Source organism: Mustela erminea, chromosome 16, assembly GCF_009829155.1.
Source record: "Mustela erminea isolate mMusErm1 chromosome 16, mMusErm1.Pri, whole genome shotgun sequence".
Classification (NCBI taxonomy): Eukaryota; Metazoa; Chordata; class Mammalia; order Carnivora; family Mustelidae; genus Mustela; species Mustela erminea.
Window position 1 is genome coordinate 36,576,829 of NC_045629.1, and position 14,854 is coordinate 36,591,682.

Here is a 14,854-nt window from a genome sequence, read left to right on the forward strand (position 1 = left end):
TCTGGAAGTAATTAGATAAAGGTCCAGTTACTTACTAAGTTCACTCCTGATTCATGAAATATATAAGAATGATGAATGCTCATTTCAGAAAAGCTTGTATGACCACATGTTTCATTCTTGTCATCATCCTCCATTTAAACTCTGTGGAATTTGGTAAGTTAGCTTTTCTTCCTAAAATATTTAGCTATTTGAGTAGATTGGTGAAAATACCTATTGACCACTGGTTAGTTGCATAGTTTAGTGTTTGGGTATATTCAGATGCTGATGCAAAAGGAGGGAATACTTACCGAGGCTCCCCCCCACCCATTGCTATAATATTAGAAGCTGGGGATATTTATATTTCCCCAGAGATATAAATAAGGATCATTCATATATGTGTGTGTGTGTATATTTTCCTTCCATGGCTTGTCAGATAATTGTAGGCCCATTCTTCTCTTATTTATCCTTGCCTGAAATTTCAAGGTGAAGTTAAAACACAAAGGAACTATAGTTGAAGGCTCCATTGTAAGTAATTGCCACAACATTCACATTAAATGCAAGGAAACCCAGGACAATCATGATCTCTAATATTTGTGCTATATATGTTCTAAACACTATATGTCTATTTACTGATTTAATGCTCACCATAATAATTGAAATAGATACTAAAGTCTTTCCCTTTTTCCCAGGAGGAATTGAGGAATAGAGAGGTAACAGTAGGGAGTAGAAGAACTCTCTAAGCTCTCTGCCCTCTGCTTCACTTTGATGTGTGTGATTTTTACAGTGTCGCAAAGTTGTACTTTTCATCTTTCATACTGTGATAGGCTTCAAATAATACTCCCTTATCCAACTTAGTGATTGTGTTTTCACCTCCTCTGATAATTGTTGGTGGCATCTGACAAAACAATCCCATCGGTCATTCTATTGGCCAGTTTACAAAGACTTCCGGAACCTTCTCTGTTGGTAGCAACCATTCTGCCAGTGTGTTTTGTGTGATCAGTCATCTCTTAGGAGGATGAATTCAGGTACTTCTCAAGGAATGGGGTAGTAGTCTTTAAGACATAAGTGCAAAAATTGTATTCCTCTTTTAATCAAGAACTTTAAAATCAGTTTTCATGTTGGAGTGTGGGTATGGAGTAGGAGTGTGCATGTTCTGTGTATAACATGTTACATGTTTTAATCCCTTAGTTACAGTTCGAAGTCCTAAAATCTTTAAAACCAAAAGGATGTTTTGGTAAACTCCTTTGATGGCAAAATGACTAGAAATGTTTTGAAGGTATTCATAGTTTATCATGCGTGGTGTATCTCTCTAATTTGCCACAGAAATATTACAGTGTGATGACAATGTATAGTTCCCAAAATCTGCTCACATAGTAATGTAATATAGAACAAATGTGCCATATTAATTTTCTAAATTCTGAAGACTTACAGATTCTGGAATACACTCAGGCCCAGGGTTTTCAGATAAGGGATTGTGGGCCTGTGCTAAGGAATTTTAAGACAAATAATTTCATTTTACCGGAGATGGTATTATACAAGAGGACTTTTGGGGGGGATTTTTTTTCCTCCCTCCTGTTCATTTGGGTTTTGATTAACAGGGTCCATTTGTAAGTTTTATTGCTGTAAATATTAGTTATTTTAAGCTAGGGAAGGAAACAGTCATGATTGAAGAGATTAGATTCTCCTTCTATTAGGACTTTGTTCAAATCCCAGGTCTATCATTTCATGTGTTAACTGTGTGATCTTGGACAAATTTCATATCAAAATTTAGCTCTTCCATTTATAAAAAGAAGGTAATACTTAACTACCTGGTAGGATTTTTTTCAAATGCCAAATGAGATAAAGATCTACTATAGTCTTTGAATGGTGGTAGGTACTTAAGAAAAATAGTTTTCTTCGCAACTTCCCACTGTCCCAAAACTTCTAGTGCAAAATGACTTATTCTAATACATAATTATTCTCTTATTAATAAAATAGATCAGTGCTCAGTATGGTAAGTTTTAGGCAGAACTAACTGATTTCATGTTTGTTAAACTTTTGTTTATAGCTTTTGGGATAATTACAGAAAGTTTCCCAAAAATGTACAGGCAGGTCCCATGTTTCTTTCACCAGCCTCCCCCAATGTTAACATACAGTATATAACTGTAATACAGTATTAAAATCAGGAAATTGGCATTGACAAAATCTGCATTTCACCAGTTATATTTGCATTGTGTGTGCCTTTAGTTTTGTGCAGTTTATCATGTCTGGCTTCATGGATCTGCCACTGCAGTCAAGATAAAGATCCACACCATCACTAAAGGCCCCCTTGAACATTTGCGTGAATTGACTTTAAAGAAACTTAAGGTTCATATATAGAAGCAGTTCTTTGTCACACCTTTAAAAGGGACTAAAAATGAACTCAAGTACTCCAGCATTTCTGCCTTTTTCTGCTTCACTCGAACAGTTGTAGTAAGGACAGATGCATGGTGCTTTGAGAGGGGCCTATCATAAAAGACAAGGGAAGCTTCTCAAGGATTAAACGGGAAAGTAGGGTGATAAGTCTTGTAAACAAAATGTCATAACAGCTGAAAGTAAGGATTGGGATGCATTCATTAAGAAACCAAGTTAGTGGGTGGCACCTGGGTGACTCAGTCAGTTGGTTGAACATTTGACTCTTGATTTCTGCTCTGGTGGTGGTCTCAGGGTCCTAGAATCAAGCCCTTGTCTGCACTTAGCCTGTGGTCTGCTTGGGTGTCCCTCTCCCTCTGCCCCCGCCCCCCAGTACTCACTCTCTCTCTCTCACTAAATAAACAAATAAACAAACAAAATCTTTTTTTAAAAATGTACAAAAACTTTAAAAAAAAATAAAACCACCCAAGTCAGTTGGTATGGTCTTATATCTGTAGAGAAGGAAATGCTTTACATGAACTTCTGTTCCACCTGTCACACATTTTAAGTACTGGCTTACATAAAATTTTCCACATTCTTTCACGAGCAAAGAGTCTATGATCCTGACTTCCCTCCCTCTGTTTCTCTCTCTGCCTTCCCATTCCTTTTTGCCTTTCTGGTAGTTTGTCCTTTTGCTCATCCTTTCATCATTTGTTGACAGGTATTTATTTCGCAGCTAGCGTAGGCAGATGTTTATTTTGCAGGGCTCTGCTTGCTGGCTGTTTACATACACATCACAGTTGCTCAACTTAGGGCTTAAGACATCTTGGGCCAGATAATTCTGTGTTGTGGGTGGCTGTCTAATGTATTGCACATTCCTGATCTGTACCCTCTAGTCACTAGTAATATCCTCTCCTTCCCCTAGCTGTGACATTGCTAAAATGTCTTTGGAGTGGCAGACAAATTTGTCTGCAGTTGAGAACCACAGATACATATCAAAAGTAATTTCTCCAATCAAAGATATGCCCACTCAGAATTGTCCCTATTAACATTTTGCATTACTGTGGTATATATGTTATAATTAATGAACCAGTATAAATACATTATTATGAACTGTAGTCCATAGTTTACATCAAGGCTCACACTTTGTGTTATGTGGGTTTTGTGACATTTAAGAAATGCATGTTGTTGGGGCCTTTGGGTAGCTCAGTGGGTCAAATGCTCAACTCTTGATTTCACATCAAGTCTTGATATAAGGGTAGTGAGTTCATGCCCTGTGTTGGGCTCCACCCTGGGGCGTGGAGCCTACTTTAAAAATAAATAAAGCAAAGAAAAGAAATGGCTGTCATCTACCCACCAGTACAGTATCATACAGAATTGTTTTACCATTCCCCAAATCCCCTGAGTGCCACCTGTTTAATCCCTTTCCCTACACTCCTAGGAACCACTCATCTTTTTTTTTTTTTTTTTAAGATTTTATTTATTTATTTATTTGACAGAGAGAAATCACAAGTAGATGGAGAGGCAGGCAGAGAGAGAGAGGGAAGCAGGCTCCCCGCTGAGCAGAGAGCCCGATGCGGGCCTCGATCCCAGGACCCTGAGATCATGACCTGAGCCGAAGGCAGCGGCTCAACCCACTGAGCCACCCAGGCGCCCGCCACTCATCTTTTTAATGTCTCTATAGTTTAGCCTTTTTCAGAATGTCACATAGTTAGGATTCTTCTTTCACTTAGCAATACGCACTTCAGCCTCCTTCATATCTTTCCATTGCTTGATACCTCATTTCTGGGACTGCTGAATTATCCTCTGTTTTGTGGATATACTCTTATTTGCTTATCATCTTGGTTGCTTCTAGGTTTTGGCAATTATATAGAGAGCTGATACAAATATTGATGTGCAGGTTATTGTGTGGACATAAATTTTTTATTTTAACTGCACTGAGGACTGTGTCTGCTGGATTATATAATAAGAGTATGGTTATTTTTGTAAGAAACTGCAAAACTGTCTTCCAAAGTGGCTCTACCTTTTTGTTTTCCCACTAGCAATGATTGAGAATTCCTCTTGCTCTCCTTCCTTACCAGTATTTGCATTTTAAGGAGTTAATTGTTATTAGTATTTTTTTTTTTTTAACAGTGCTGAATCTTCCCATCCAGGGAAGATTATGTCTCTCTCCATCCATTCTGTGTTTTAAAATGTCTCTTAGTAATGTTTTCTGGTTTTGTTTAGATAGGTCTTGAGTGTAATTTTAATGTTGAACTTGCATAGGGTTATTGTGTTAAAATATTTTGGTCAAATGGTACTAAGAGTTTTTCAGTTGATTTTTGTAGTGTTCTAAATAAACTTAACCTCTGTGAATGAGTTTCATCATTTTATTTCCAATATTTTTCCCAGCAGTATTGGAGTGGTGATTATGATCCTCCTTGTTTCTGATTTTGGTTTGTTTCTGACCTTAATGGAAATTTTCCTAATGTCTTAAATTCTCCTAGTGTCATAATATATGATGCTTACTGTGGGTTTCTGATGGATAACCAAAATTACTAATTCTCTTGATTCCTCTTATTCCTCAGCCTTAGAGCTGTATTACTCCCCCATAATAAATTAAGAAACTGAGTTTTTCTTTTTCTTCCCTAATGTACTATCTTATTTATTTATTTTAAAAAGATTTTATTTATTTGACAGGAGAGAGGTCACAAGTAGGCAGAGAGGTAGGCAGAGAGAGAGAGGGGGAAGCAGAGTCCCTGCTGAGCAGAGAGCCCCATGTGGGGCTTGATCCAAGGACTCTGTGATCATGACCTGAGCCAAAGGCAGAGGCTTTAACTCACTGAGCCACCCAGGTGCCCCCCAATGTACTATTTTAAGTAACATGGGAGTGATCTGTTCAAAATTCTGAGTCTTGTGCTCTTCGGTGGAATGATATTAGATCTTACATCACTTTTTCATTTCTATTGTGATGAGTCTTTTTCTTTTTTCTTTTCTTTGTAAGGATTTTATTTTTAAGTAATCACTGCACCCACTGTGTGGCTCAAGCTCAAACTCTGAGATTGAGTCAACTTGCCCCACCAACTGAGCCAGCCAGGTGCCCTATGAGGAGTCTTTTCAATTTTTCTTTCTTTTGATTCAGTTAATGCATTTCAAAGCTTAGCTTTTTTTTTTTAAGATTTTTTTTTTTCTTTTTAAAGCAATGTTTGCACTCAAAGTGGGGCTCAGGCGTCAAGAGGCGCATGCTGTAGTTTATGTATTTGAGACTTAGTGATATAAAGTGGTTTGTGGCATTCCTAATGTTATTCATACTGTGGTTTTCTTTATAAAACTCAGGTATACTAAATGGTTTCTCCAAATTTACTGGTAAGAATCATCTGAAGCATTTGTTAAAAATAGAGATTCTCAGGGTCACCTGCGTGGCTCAGTGGGTAAAAGCCTCTGCCTTCAGCTTGGGTCGAGAGCTCAGGGTCCTGGGATGGAGCCCGGCATCAGGCTCTCTGCTTAGTGGGGAGCCTGTTTCCCCCTCTCTCTCTGCCTGCCTCTCTGCCTACTTGTGATATCTCTCTGTCAAATACATAAATAAAATCTTCAAAAAAAGAAATAAAATAACAGATTCTCAGACCCTTCCTTAGAGGCTTCCCCCAGAAATCCTTTAAGTCTAGAATGGGAACTGAGATCTATAGTTTCAACAAGGTCTCAACTGATTCTTAGCAGGTAAATTTGGAAATTCTGATATGTTTTACTGTTCTTTTAATTCCTTGTACCACTTTTCCTGCCTGGCTTTGGAATTTACTGTTAAGCTCATTTATTGCCATTCTTTTTTGTATCTTTGGATACTTCTTTGGCTTTGTCCACTAGCATTTGATACAAGTGTTTTTTTCATTGCCCTTAATTTCCCTAAAGTTTATAACTTCATTATTATTTCCTCTTTAACTCAGTAGTTTATTGTTTAAGGAAATTGATTCTGGATTGGGGGAGAACTATAATTTTTATGGACATAAAAGTATCAGTTTTCTCAACTAGTAAAATGGGAATAAAGCTGGTATCTGTCTCAGCATTGTTCTTTGAAGACCAAATAAGGTAACCCTTAAAAAGTGTTTAGCAAGTTATGTCAGAGTTTAGGTAAACATTTTAATATGTTGTATTTATATTGTTTATTTCTAGTTTGTTTTAATTTATCAGAGAGAGAGCGTGCATAAGCAGGGAGAATGTCAGGCAGAGGGAGAAATAGGCTTCCCGCTGAGCAGACGCCTGACTCTGAGCCACCCAGGCATCCTACTTGTTTCTAGTGTATTGGTAGTTAGGATGTGTCCTCCTTATTGTGTAATTAGGGATTTTCTTTTGGTCTTCGACATGTCAGTTTTTCTAAAAATTTTTAGTGTTTGGATAGAATATGTATGTAAGAAACTTTTTAAATATAATTTAAGTCAGATATATTGTGTTATTAAATCTTCATGGACTTAACATTTCTACTAACACTCTTTAATCTGCATAGTTTTGAGGGAGATATGTTCAGTTCATTTCTTCCTTTATGAATTGTCATTAATTTATTGACTCAACAAATATTTATTGTTTTCATATGCCAGGCCTTTTGTAACAGTTGGGGGATACAGGAGTAAACAAGTCTGATAAAGTTTTCACCCTCTGAGTTTAATGAAAAGAAATAAAAACAAATACATAAAATGTCAGAACAAGAGAAACTAAACAGGTTAGGAACAGCATTAAATAAGGTATTCAAGCACTGCCTCAAGTGCTTTCTGAAGATGTAGTTGAGCATTAACTCTAAATGATGAGGAGAAGCCAGTCATGAGATATTTCAGAGACCATGGGAACTGCAAGTGCACATCTTCAGAATGGGAAGGGGTTCGTTCTGTTCAAGGAACAGGAGGCGGCCATTTTGAGAAATCAAGGATAGCTGTGGAGCAGAGTAATGTAGTCTGTATAGGCTGTGGTTAAAGAGTTCGGAATTCTGGTAGTAGTAGGAATTCACTGGTGTGTTTAAGTAGGGGAGTGAAAAGATCAGTTACATGTTTTGGAAATGATTTCTTTGGGCTGTCATTTGGAGAATGAGTTGTTGGGCAAGAGAAAAAGCAGGCAGACTAAAATTAAGAGGCTGTTGCCGGTATTAAAAGCAGAAAATGATGGACCAGGAGGTGGTGGTCCAAATAGAAGAGCTGAGAGCACTTACTGTTGAATAATTATTGTAGGAGAGAAGTTTCTGCCATGAACAACTGAATGGTGCTATTTAATATTTCATTTACTTCCTTTGTTGCTAACAGTTTGTGTATTGTGTGCTGTGTTTTAGTATGCATAAAGGTTTATGACTCTCTTCTTGGGCTGGATTATCTTTTCTCAGTTATTCCTCTTTTCCATTTAGTGTTATTTTGCTTTGAAGAGACTACTGCTAAGCTTTTCCAGTTTTGGAGATTTCTGTACTGTTGAAGAGTATTAAATGAAATAATTCTCTTAAGTGAGCATCATATACAGGATACCAGAACTTAGTCTCTCTCTGCACATTCTCTTTTCATTTCTCTGTGTTATCTAACAGTGTTTGATACAGATTAACTATAAATATTTTATTTGTTGTATTTTTTTTTTCCTTCTGAAGCCATTCTCTCCCCCATATTTGGACAGAACTTAATTCATTCTCTTGTTTATTTTGTAATTATAGTTTGATTCCTTTAATATACATTTCCTTTCCAGTGTTTAAATCTTTTTCTTTCTTTAAAAATCTACCTGATGAGTCCAGTACTCTTAATTAGGTCTTCCTCCCCCATTTCAATTAGAATTTTATGTGGAATTTTCTTTCATTTTGGCCAATAATCTATTCTCTTTATAGTTTTAATTTGGCTCACTTTAGTAGTGATACATAATTGAAATTCATCAATCACATTTAAAAAGAATATTAAGAAAATTGTATTAGTGGATCCCAGTACTGAGTCATTTCTTCAGAAAGTGTAGAATGAATTCCTGGATCTTTCTGGCAGTCCCCTGTGGTACTAAATTAATGCTGCTGTGTATTTCCCCCATTGGCATTTTTGATACCAACTACCTGTTTGATATTCGCTCCATTTGCATATGAAAAGGGAGATTGAAAGGGATCATTTAAAGTTTTTATATAAACCATGCAGACTTCGAAAATTGATCATTTGCAGGAAGAACATGTTATCCTCATGTTGGTTTCTCTTTTCCTTAAGTTAAAGCTATTAGTGTATGTATACACACAGTTGACCCTTGAGCAACAAGGGATTTGGAGCACCAACATCACCCAGTCACCCCACCCCTTAACCCCTGCCAACTGAAAGTCTTTGTATAACTTTGGAGTCCCCCCAACAGATTTAACTACTAAGAGTCTATTGTTGACTGTCAAGCCTCACCAGTAATATAAACAGTCAATTGACACTTATTTTGTATATATCTTATATACTGTATTCTTACAGTACAGTAAGGTAGAGAAAACGTTAAAATCATGAAGAGTTGTACTATATTAATTGGAAAAAATCTGCATGTACGTGGACTCACATAGTTCAAACCTGTGTTGTTCCAGGGTCAACTTTATTCTTAAATTTTTATTATTTATATGTTCATCTCTAAAATGTGAGCAAGGGGACGCCTGGCTGGCTCAGTTGGTTAAGCGCTGCCTTTGTCCCAGTGTCCTGGGATCGAGTCCCATATCGGGCTTCTTGCTCGACAGGGAGCCTGCTTCTCCCTCTGCCTCTGCCTGTGCTCGCTCGCTCGCTCTCTGTCCCTGACAAATAAATAAATAAAATCTTAAAAAAAAAAATTAAAATGTGAGCAAGGAAAAATACAGTCTTATTTTATTTTCATCAGTATCTGATACATTACTCAGAGTAAATTAGGTACCAAATAAGTACAAGTGGTGAGTTGTTTGCTTTGTCATTCTTTGATAGTTTATCTCACTGATTTTTCTCTTTTCAGTTAATGGAGAATCATCCTCATCTGCACCAACCGATAATGCTTCCACCACGGGTACTGCAATAGTATCTGAAGAAAATGCCTTGTCTTCAAATTGCACTAATACTACTGTTGAAGATCCTCCAGTTCAAGAAATACTGACTTCCTCAGAAAACAATGAATGTATTCTTTCTAACAGTGCAGCATTTGGATCTGAAACGAGAAGTACTTTAGACCTTGCTGCCTCTAATTCTGGAAATAATTCTGCTTTTGAGGCAGCCAAATTAAGACAGCCAGATGGGTGTGTGGAACCTGTACGGCAGCAGTCTGGAAGTACCAACACAGAAACGTTGCCATCAGGGTATGTTAAATACATGTTTTAGAAGTTTGACTTACATTTGAATAGCAGCTTTTTAATAATATGAGTGTTGAACATGTATATAAAATTTTTCCACTGTTTAGTAATTTGAAATCAAAGTTGGAATTTGATTGATATAATTTACTTGCCACAAACTAAGTACTTTTTAAAACTGAGAACAATTACTAATGAAGTATGTGCAGTATGAAGGGGAAAGAAAAAACCTAACGTTAATGTGCAAGACAACACTTGATTTGATTCTTGGTTTATTTTTACTTCCAGGGAAGAATGACCATAATACTACATAATTACCTCAGTTCTCTAGCTTCCCTTATGGTCTGCTCCCCAGGCCCCAACATAGCCATCCTTTTTTTCAGTTAGTACTGAGTGCTGGGAAAAGTCACCTAACTCTGCTGATTACCTCTGTTACAAACTCAGGTTTTCATTGCTGCTTAATAATTCTTGGTTCCCTTTAAATTTTCCCATTGAAAATATCTAGCTTCCCCAAATTTCCTTTAAAGAATTATTCTGTGTGTGTATTCCATTTGGTCATCTCTCCTAGATTTACTGAACAGGTTTTTTTGACTCTTTACTTGGCTTTGATGATACTAATATGACTTAATCATTCCTTGTCTCTGATTTCAAAAAGTTTATTTCTCGTGGCTCAGACTTACTACCGTAGATGCAGTACAGTTGGACAGTGCCGTGATAGACGTATGGATGCAGTGCTTTCGCTCACAGCTCTCAGCAGTCAGCATGGTTCATCTTGGAGCTGTGGAAACTGCACTGCTAGAGGTCTTAATCTTACTGTCCTCCGTTTCTCATCATAGTCATTGTGTTCATGGCCCTGTCTCTTTTTCTGAACTGTTTTTCTCAGTGTTCTTTGCTGCCGCATCTTACTTTGCCTACTGCCTAATAGTGGTCTTTTAGCCTTTGTTCTTCTGTCTGCATGTTTGTCTTCCTCTGTTGGCGGTCATGCTTTCCCATCAATGTGACTATCACATCTGTATGTCTGAGCCAGACCTTTTTCAGAGTTCATTTTCAACTGCTTCTGGAAATCCCCCCTTTTCCTGCCAGCATTTCAAACCTCTCTCAAAAATCTCTCCTTGTTTTTTGTTTTCAGTCTTTGGCAGCTTAATCATTTATCCTAGTTCCATGTTTCTGCCACTGTGACAGGTACATTTAAGAAGCTGTTAAGAACCTCATGGTCTGATAGGAGGGTAAAGATAAGTAAGCAGCAGCTATACTGTACAGTTGAAGCTGGGCTAGACCTAAGTTGAGCAGGCTGTGGGTGGGAACATACACAGAGAGATCTTTGAGGGGAGTAGCCTACACTGTTGAGATCAAAGAATACTTTCTGAAAGAGGTGACGTTAAGTGGATGTCTAAAAGAGGGTTAGGAGTTAGCAGAGTAATAATGTAAGTGCTGGTGGTAAAAGGATTCATTCTCAGTAGAGACAACTCCTGTTCAGATCTCTGGCATCCATAAAAATGTGTAAGTAGAATTCAGGAAATAGTATTTTGTTACAGCTTGAGTTCAGCATTCGAGGAAGTTGACATATGCAGTACTAAAGAGTAAGCAGTCCTATGAAGAATTTCTTATTCTTTTCTAAGAGTGTGGGAGTATTTTCCTGAAAACCATGAATGAACATTATAATGAATTTTAAGCAGGGTCGTGGCATTGTCCTTTTTGCGTTTTAGTTAGGTCGTTTCCTTCTAGCAGTGGTACAGATTTTTAGGAGTCAAGGAGACAAGTTAGGATAGCAGCCAGGCTGGTTTATAAATGAGAGAAGCAGGCATTATGATTTAAAATGATAATAAGCTCAGAAACTTAATTCTCTGGAGTCCAAATAAATGCTTCAACATGGCCTGTAGCCACCATATGTGATGTTTGTGTTAGGAGACTTTTGTGGTAACCTAGATAAGTGATTTTCAAGTTGTAGGCTGTACCCCATTAGCAGATTATGGCCAGCATTTGAACACATAATTGAAGTAAGTCAGTGTAGACCAGAATAGGAAATACTGAAGTGTTAGTTGTAGTACGAGTAAACATTGTTCCCAGGAAGTTTATTTTTCTGGTGTGGGTTTGTGTGTATAAATACCAAATAAATAGCTGTCTAGTATACACAGAGATACTTATGTAAAACATATTTCTTATTCTGTGAACTGTCATCAAAAAAGTTTAGAAGCCAGGGTGCCTGGGTGGCTCAGTTGATTAAGAATCTGGCTCTTGGTTTCAGCTCAGGTCATGATCTCAGGGTCCTGGGTTTGCATCGGACTCCATGCTAAGTGTAGAGTCTGCTTGTCCTTCTCCCTCTGCCTCTGCTCCTCACCCTTGCTCACGTGCTCTTTCTCTCTCAAATAAATAAATCTTTTTTTTTAAAAAAAAGTTGCTTTAAAAAAAAGAAAAGTGTAGAATCTTTTGATCCAGGTGAAAACTTAAAATAGCTAGGTGGACGCTGGTTTTGTAAGGTGATTAGTTGTGAGGAGGTAGTAGACTAGAGGCGTGGAACCAAAGTTGATTCTTCTGGCTTAGGCAGGTCTTTGTGTAATTGTCCAAGTTAGCAGTTTTCAGATTTACATCATCATCTCTCTTTCCTCAGAAATCTTTCCTAGTTCCCTGTGTTTCCTTTCTTTTAACTTACTCAGCTGTATAGCTAATTACCAGTGGAATCACGAGTGTTCTGAAAGAAGAGTATTTCAGTCTGGAGATGACACTTGAGTTTTAGGCCAAGCATTATCTCACCCAAAGACCTTTGCATTTGCTCAGACTTCTGTGTGGAAGGTTACTCCTCTGATACCTGCATGACTTATTCAGGTCTTTGCTCAAATGTTACCTTACTCCAGGGGCCTTTTCTGGTTCCCCCTGGTTAAATCAGGCCCCTTGGCACCCATCCCCTTACCCTGCCTAATTTTTCCCCAGCTTTTCGCTAGGAAAATTTATAAACCTGTAGAAAAATTTAAAGAATTTAACAGTGAACACCCCTATGTCTACCAGTAGATTCTGTAATTGACCTTTTACTGTTTGCTTGATATCCTGCGTCTGCATCTCTGTCCATCTAACTTTTAAGAGCCTAGATGTCCATCAGCAGATGAATAATAAAGAAGATGTATTTTTTTACAGTGGGATATTATGCAGCCATCAAAAATCCATGAAATCTTGCCACCTGCAACAGTGTGGATGGAACTGGAGGCTGTTATCCTAAGCGAAATATGTCGGTCAGAGAAAAACAGTTATCATATGACCTCACTGATAGGAGGAATTTGAGAAACAAGACAGAGGATCATAGGGGAAGGGAGGGGAAAGTGAAAGAAGACAAAACCATAGAGGGAAACAAACCGTAAGAGACTCTTAATCTCAGGAGATAGATGAGGGTTGCTGGAGGGGAGGGTGGTGGAGAGGATGGGGTGGCTGACTGATGGACATTGGGGAGGGTATGTGCTATGATGAGTGCTGTGAATTGTGTAAGATTGATGAATCATAGGCCTGTACCCCTGGATGCAGTTCAGTGATTTGCAGACAGCAGTACATTTTGCCCCTCAGTACTTCAGCTTGTATATCATTAACTCTAGAGTTCAGTATTTTTAAAGATTTTATTTATTTATTTGTCAGAGAGAGAGAAGAGAGCAAGCACACAGGCAGACAGAGTGGCAGAGGGAGAAGCAGGCTCCCTGCTGAGCAAGGAGCCCAATGTGGGACTCGATCCCAGGACGGTGGGATCATGACCTGAGCCAAAGGCAGCCTCTTTACCAACTGAGCCACCCAGGCATCCCTAGAGTTCAGTATTTTTAAAGTTTTTTTAGGTAGAGTTTACATAGAAGGAAATGCACGAGTCTTAATTATATCATTTTCATAGGTTCTGACGAACACATACATTGGTTAACCCAAACCCTTAGCAAGATACTGAATATTCCCATCATTCCAGAAAGTTCTATAAGTACCTTTTCAACAGTCACTGATTTTTTTTCCACTATAGATGGAAGATCAGTTTTCCCTGTTACAGAACTTAATATAGGTGAAATCAGCATGAACACTTTGGAGTAGGGTTATTCTAATCAGCATAACTTTTATTATTTTTCTTTATGATAATTTAATCACCACTTACATATAGTTGTGTCTTGTCCATTTTCTCTCCACTGGACTGGAAGGGGCTTTATTTTGTCCATTTCTGTACTTCTCATTCCTAAAACCATGCCTGCCACATAGCAGGTACTCAATAAATTTTGTTAAATACGTGCCTGATTAAATGATCTTGAGTGAGTGAGCAACTGGGCAAAGACCCTGGCTTGGCTTGTAAATGCTTCTGAGGAAATGATTAACAAGGTCAAAAACTACTAAAAATTTCAAGTAAGATAAGAACTGAAAGGCACCGATTGAATTTAACAACAAAGAGATGATTTATTGTTGACCTTTGATAAAGCAGTTTCTGGGAAATAGAGCTGTATTCAGAGTGCTCTGTGATGGGGTGAATGGGGGGGTTAGAAGTGTGTAGAAAACATTTAAAGAGCTAGTATGTAAAGCTTTCTCACCAGTGAACACACAGAGTAAGGAATGCTTGGTCGGTGGAAACGTGCAAGAGGAGATAGAGAACCGAGGGTTAGTTTTTGTTTTATAAAATGGGAGATTTTAAAGTTTGTTTATTTGTTAAATTGGAGAGACTTTAAAGGGTAATCAGGTTCTGATGTGAGGAGTCTGTGGACACAGTGGTTAGCAGTAGAGGAGAGAATGAGGTAACTGTCCTTTGTAGTTTATGAGAAAGCAGGTCTTCCATTATCCAAGTTTGAAACCAGTAGTTAATTCAGTAACTAAATGTGGTAATTTTTATTATAATACATTTCACCAAATTCTTCCACATTCACTTTTTTCAAAGCAAGGTCTTAGGTCAGTAGTAGATCTTGAAAATTTATATATAATGTTCTAGTGAGAGAGACTATACCTAAATACTAGAAAGGTGAGTATTACGGTTGAAGAGATGTGTGGCAGTTATAAATGAGCATGTAGATCCATAAAATTAAAGAATTTTATTGTGAAGTCTCATTCAGCCAAGTAACTTGTACCTACTGGGAAGTATTCATGAATTTCCACTATTGGGATATTTTTATCTCTTGTCAATTCCAGCCCACCTCTTTTCTAGGACCCATGGGTATAGCTTTAGCAGGCTGTCACTGTGAGTCACCCAGACCAATCCAGAGTATCATCCTTTGCTCTGCGCCACCCCTTCCCCTACCAGTACCTTCTTCCATCGTTGCT

At 37.9% G+C, this 14,854-nt stretch overlaps 1 protein-coding gene across 4 annotated transcripts in view; it reads left to right on the forward strand.

Annotated features, from left to right (window-relative positions):
* WWP1 (WW domain containing E3 ubiquitin protein ligase 1) overlaps positions 1-14,854 on the forward strand; it is a 120,268-nt gene that overhangs the window by 57,308 nt on the left and 48,106 nt on the right. For 3 of the 4 annotated variants that reach the window (XM_032316199.1, XM_032316197.1, XM_032316196.1), the window contains exon 9: positions 9,271-9,607. In XM_032316199.1, coding sequence (XP_032172090.1) covers positions 9,271-9,607 — 337 coding nt within the window. Of the gene's footprint in view, positions 1-745; positions 1,005-9,270; positions 9,608-14,854 lie in introns of those variants that run through there. The other variant, XM_032316200.1, reaches the window with a different exon arrangement.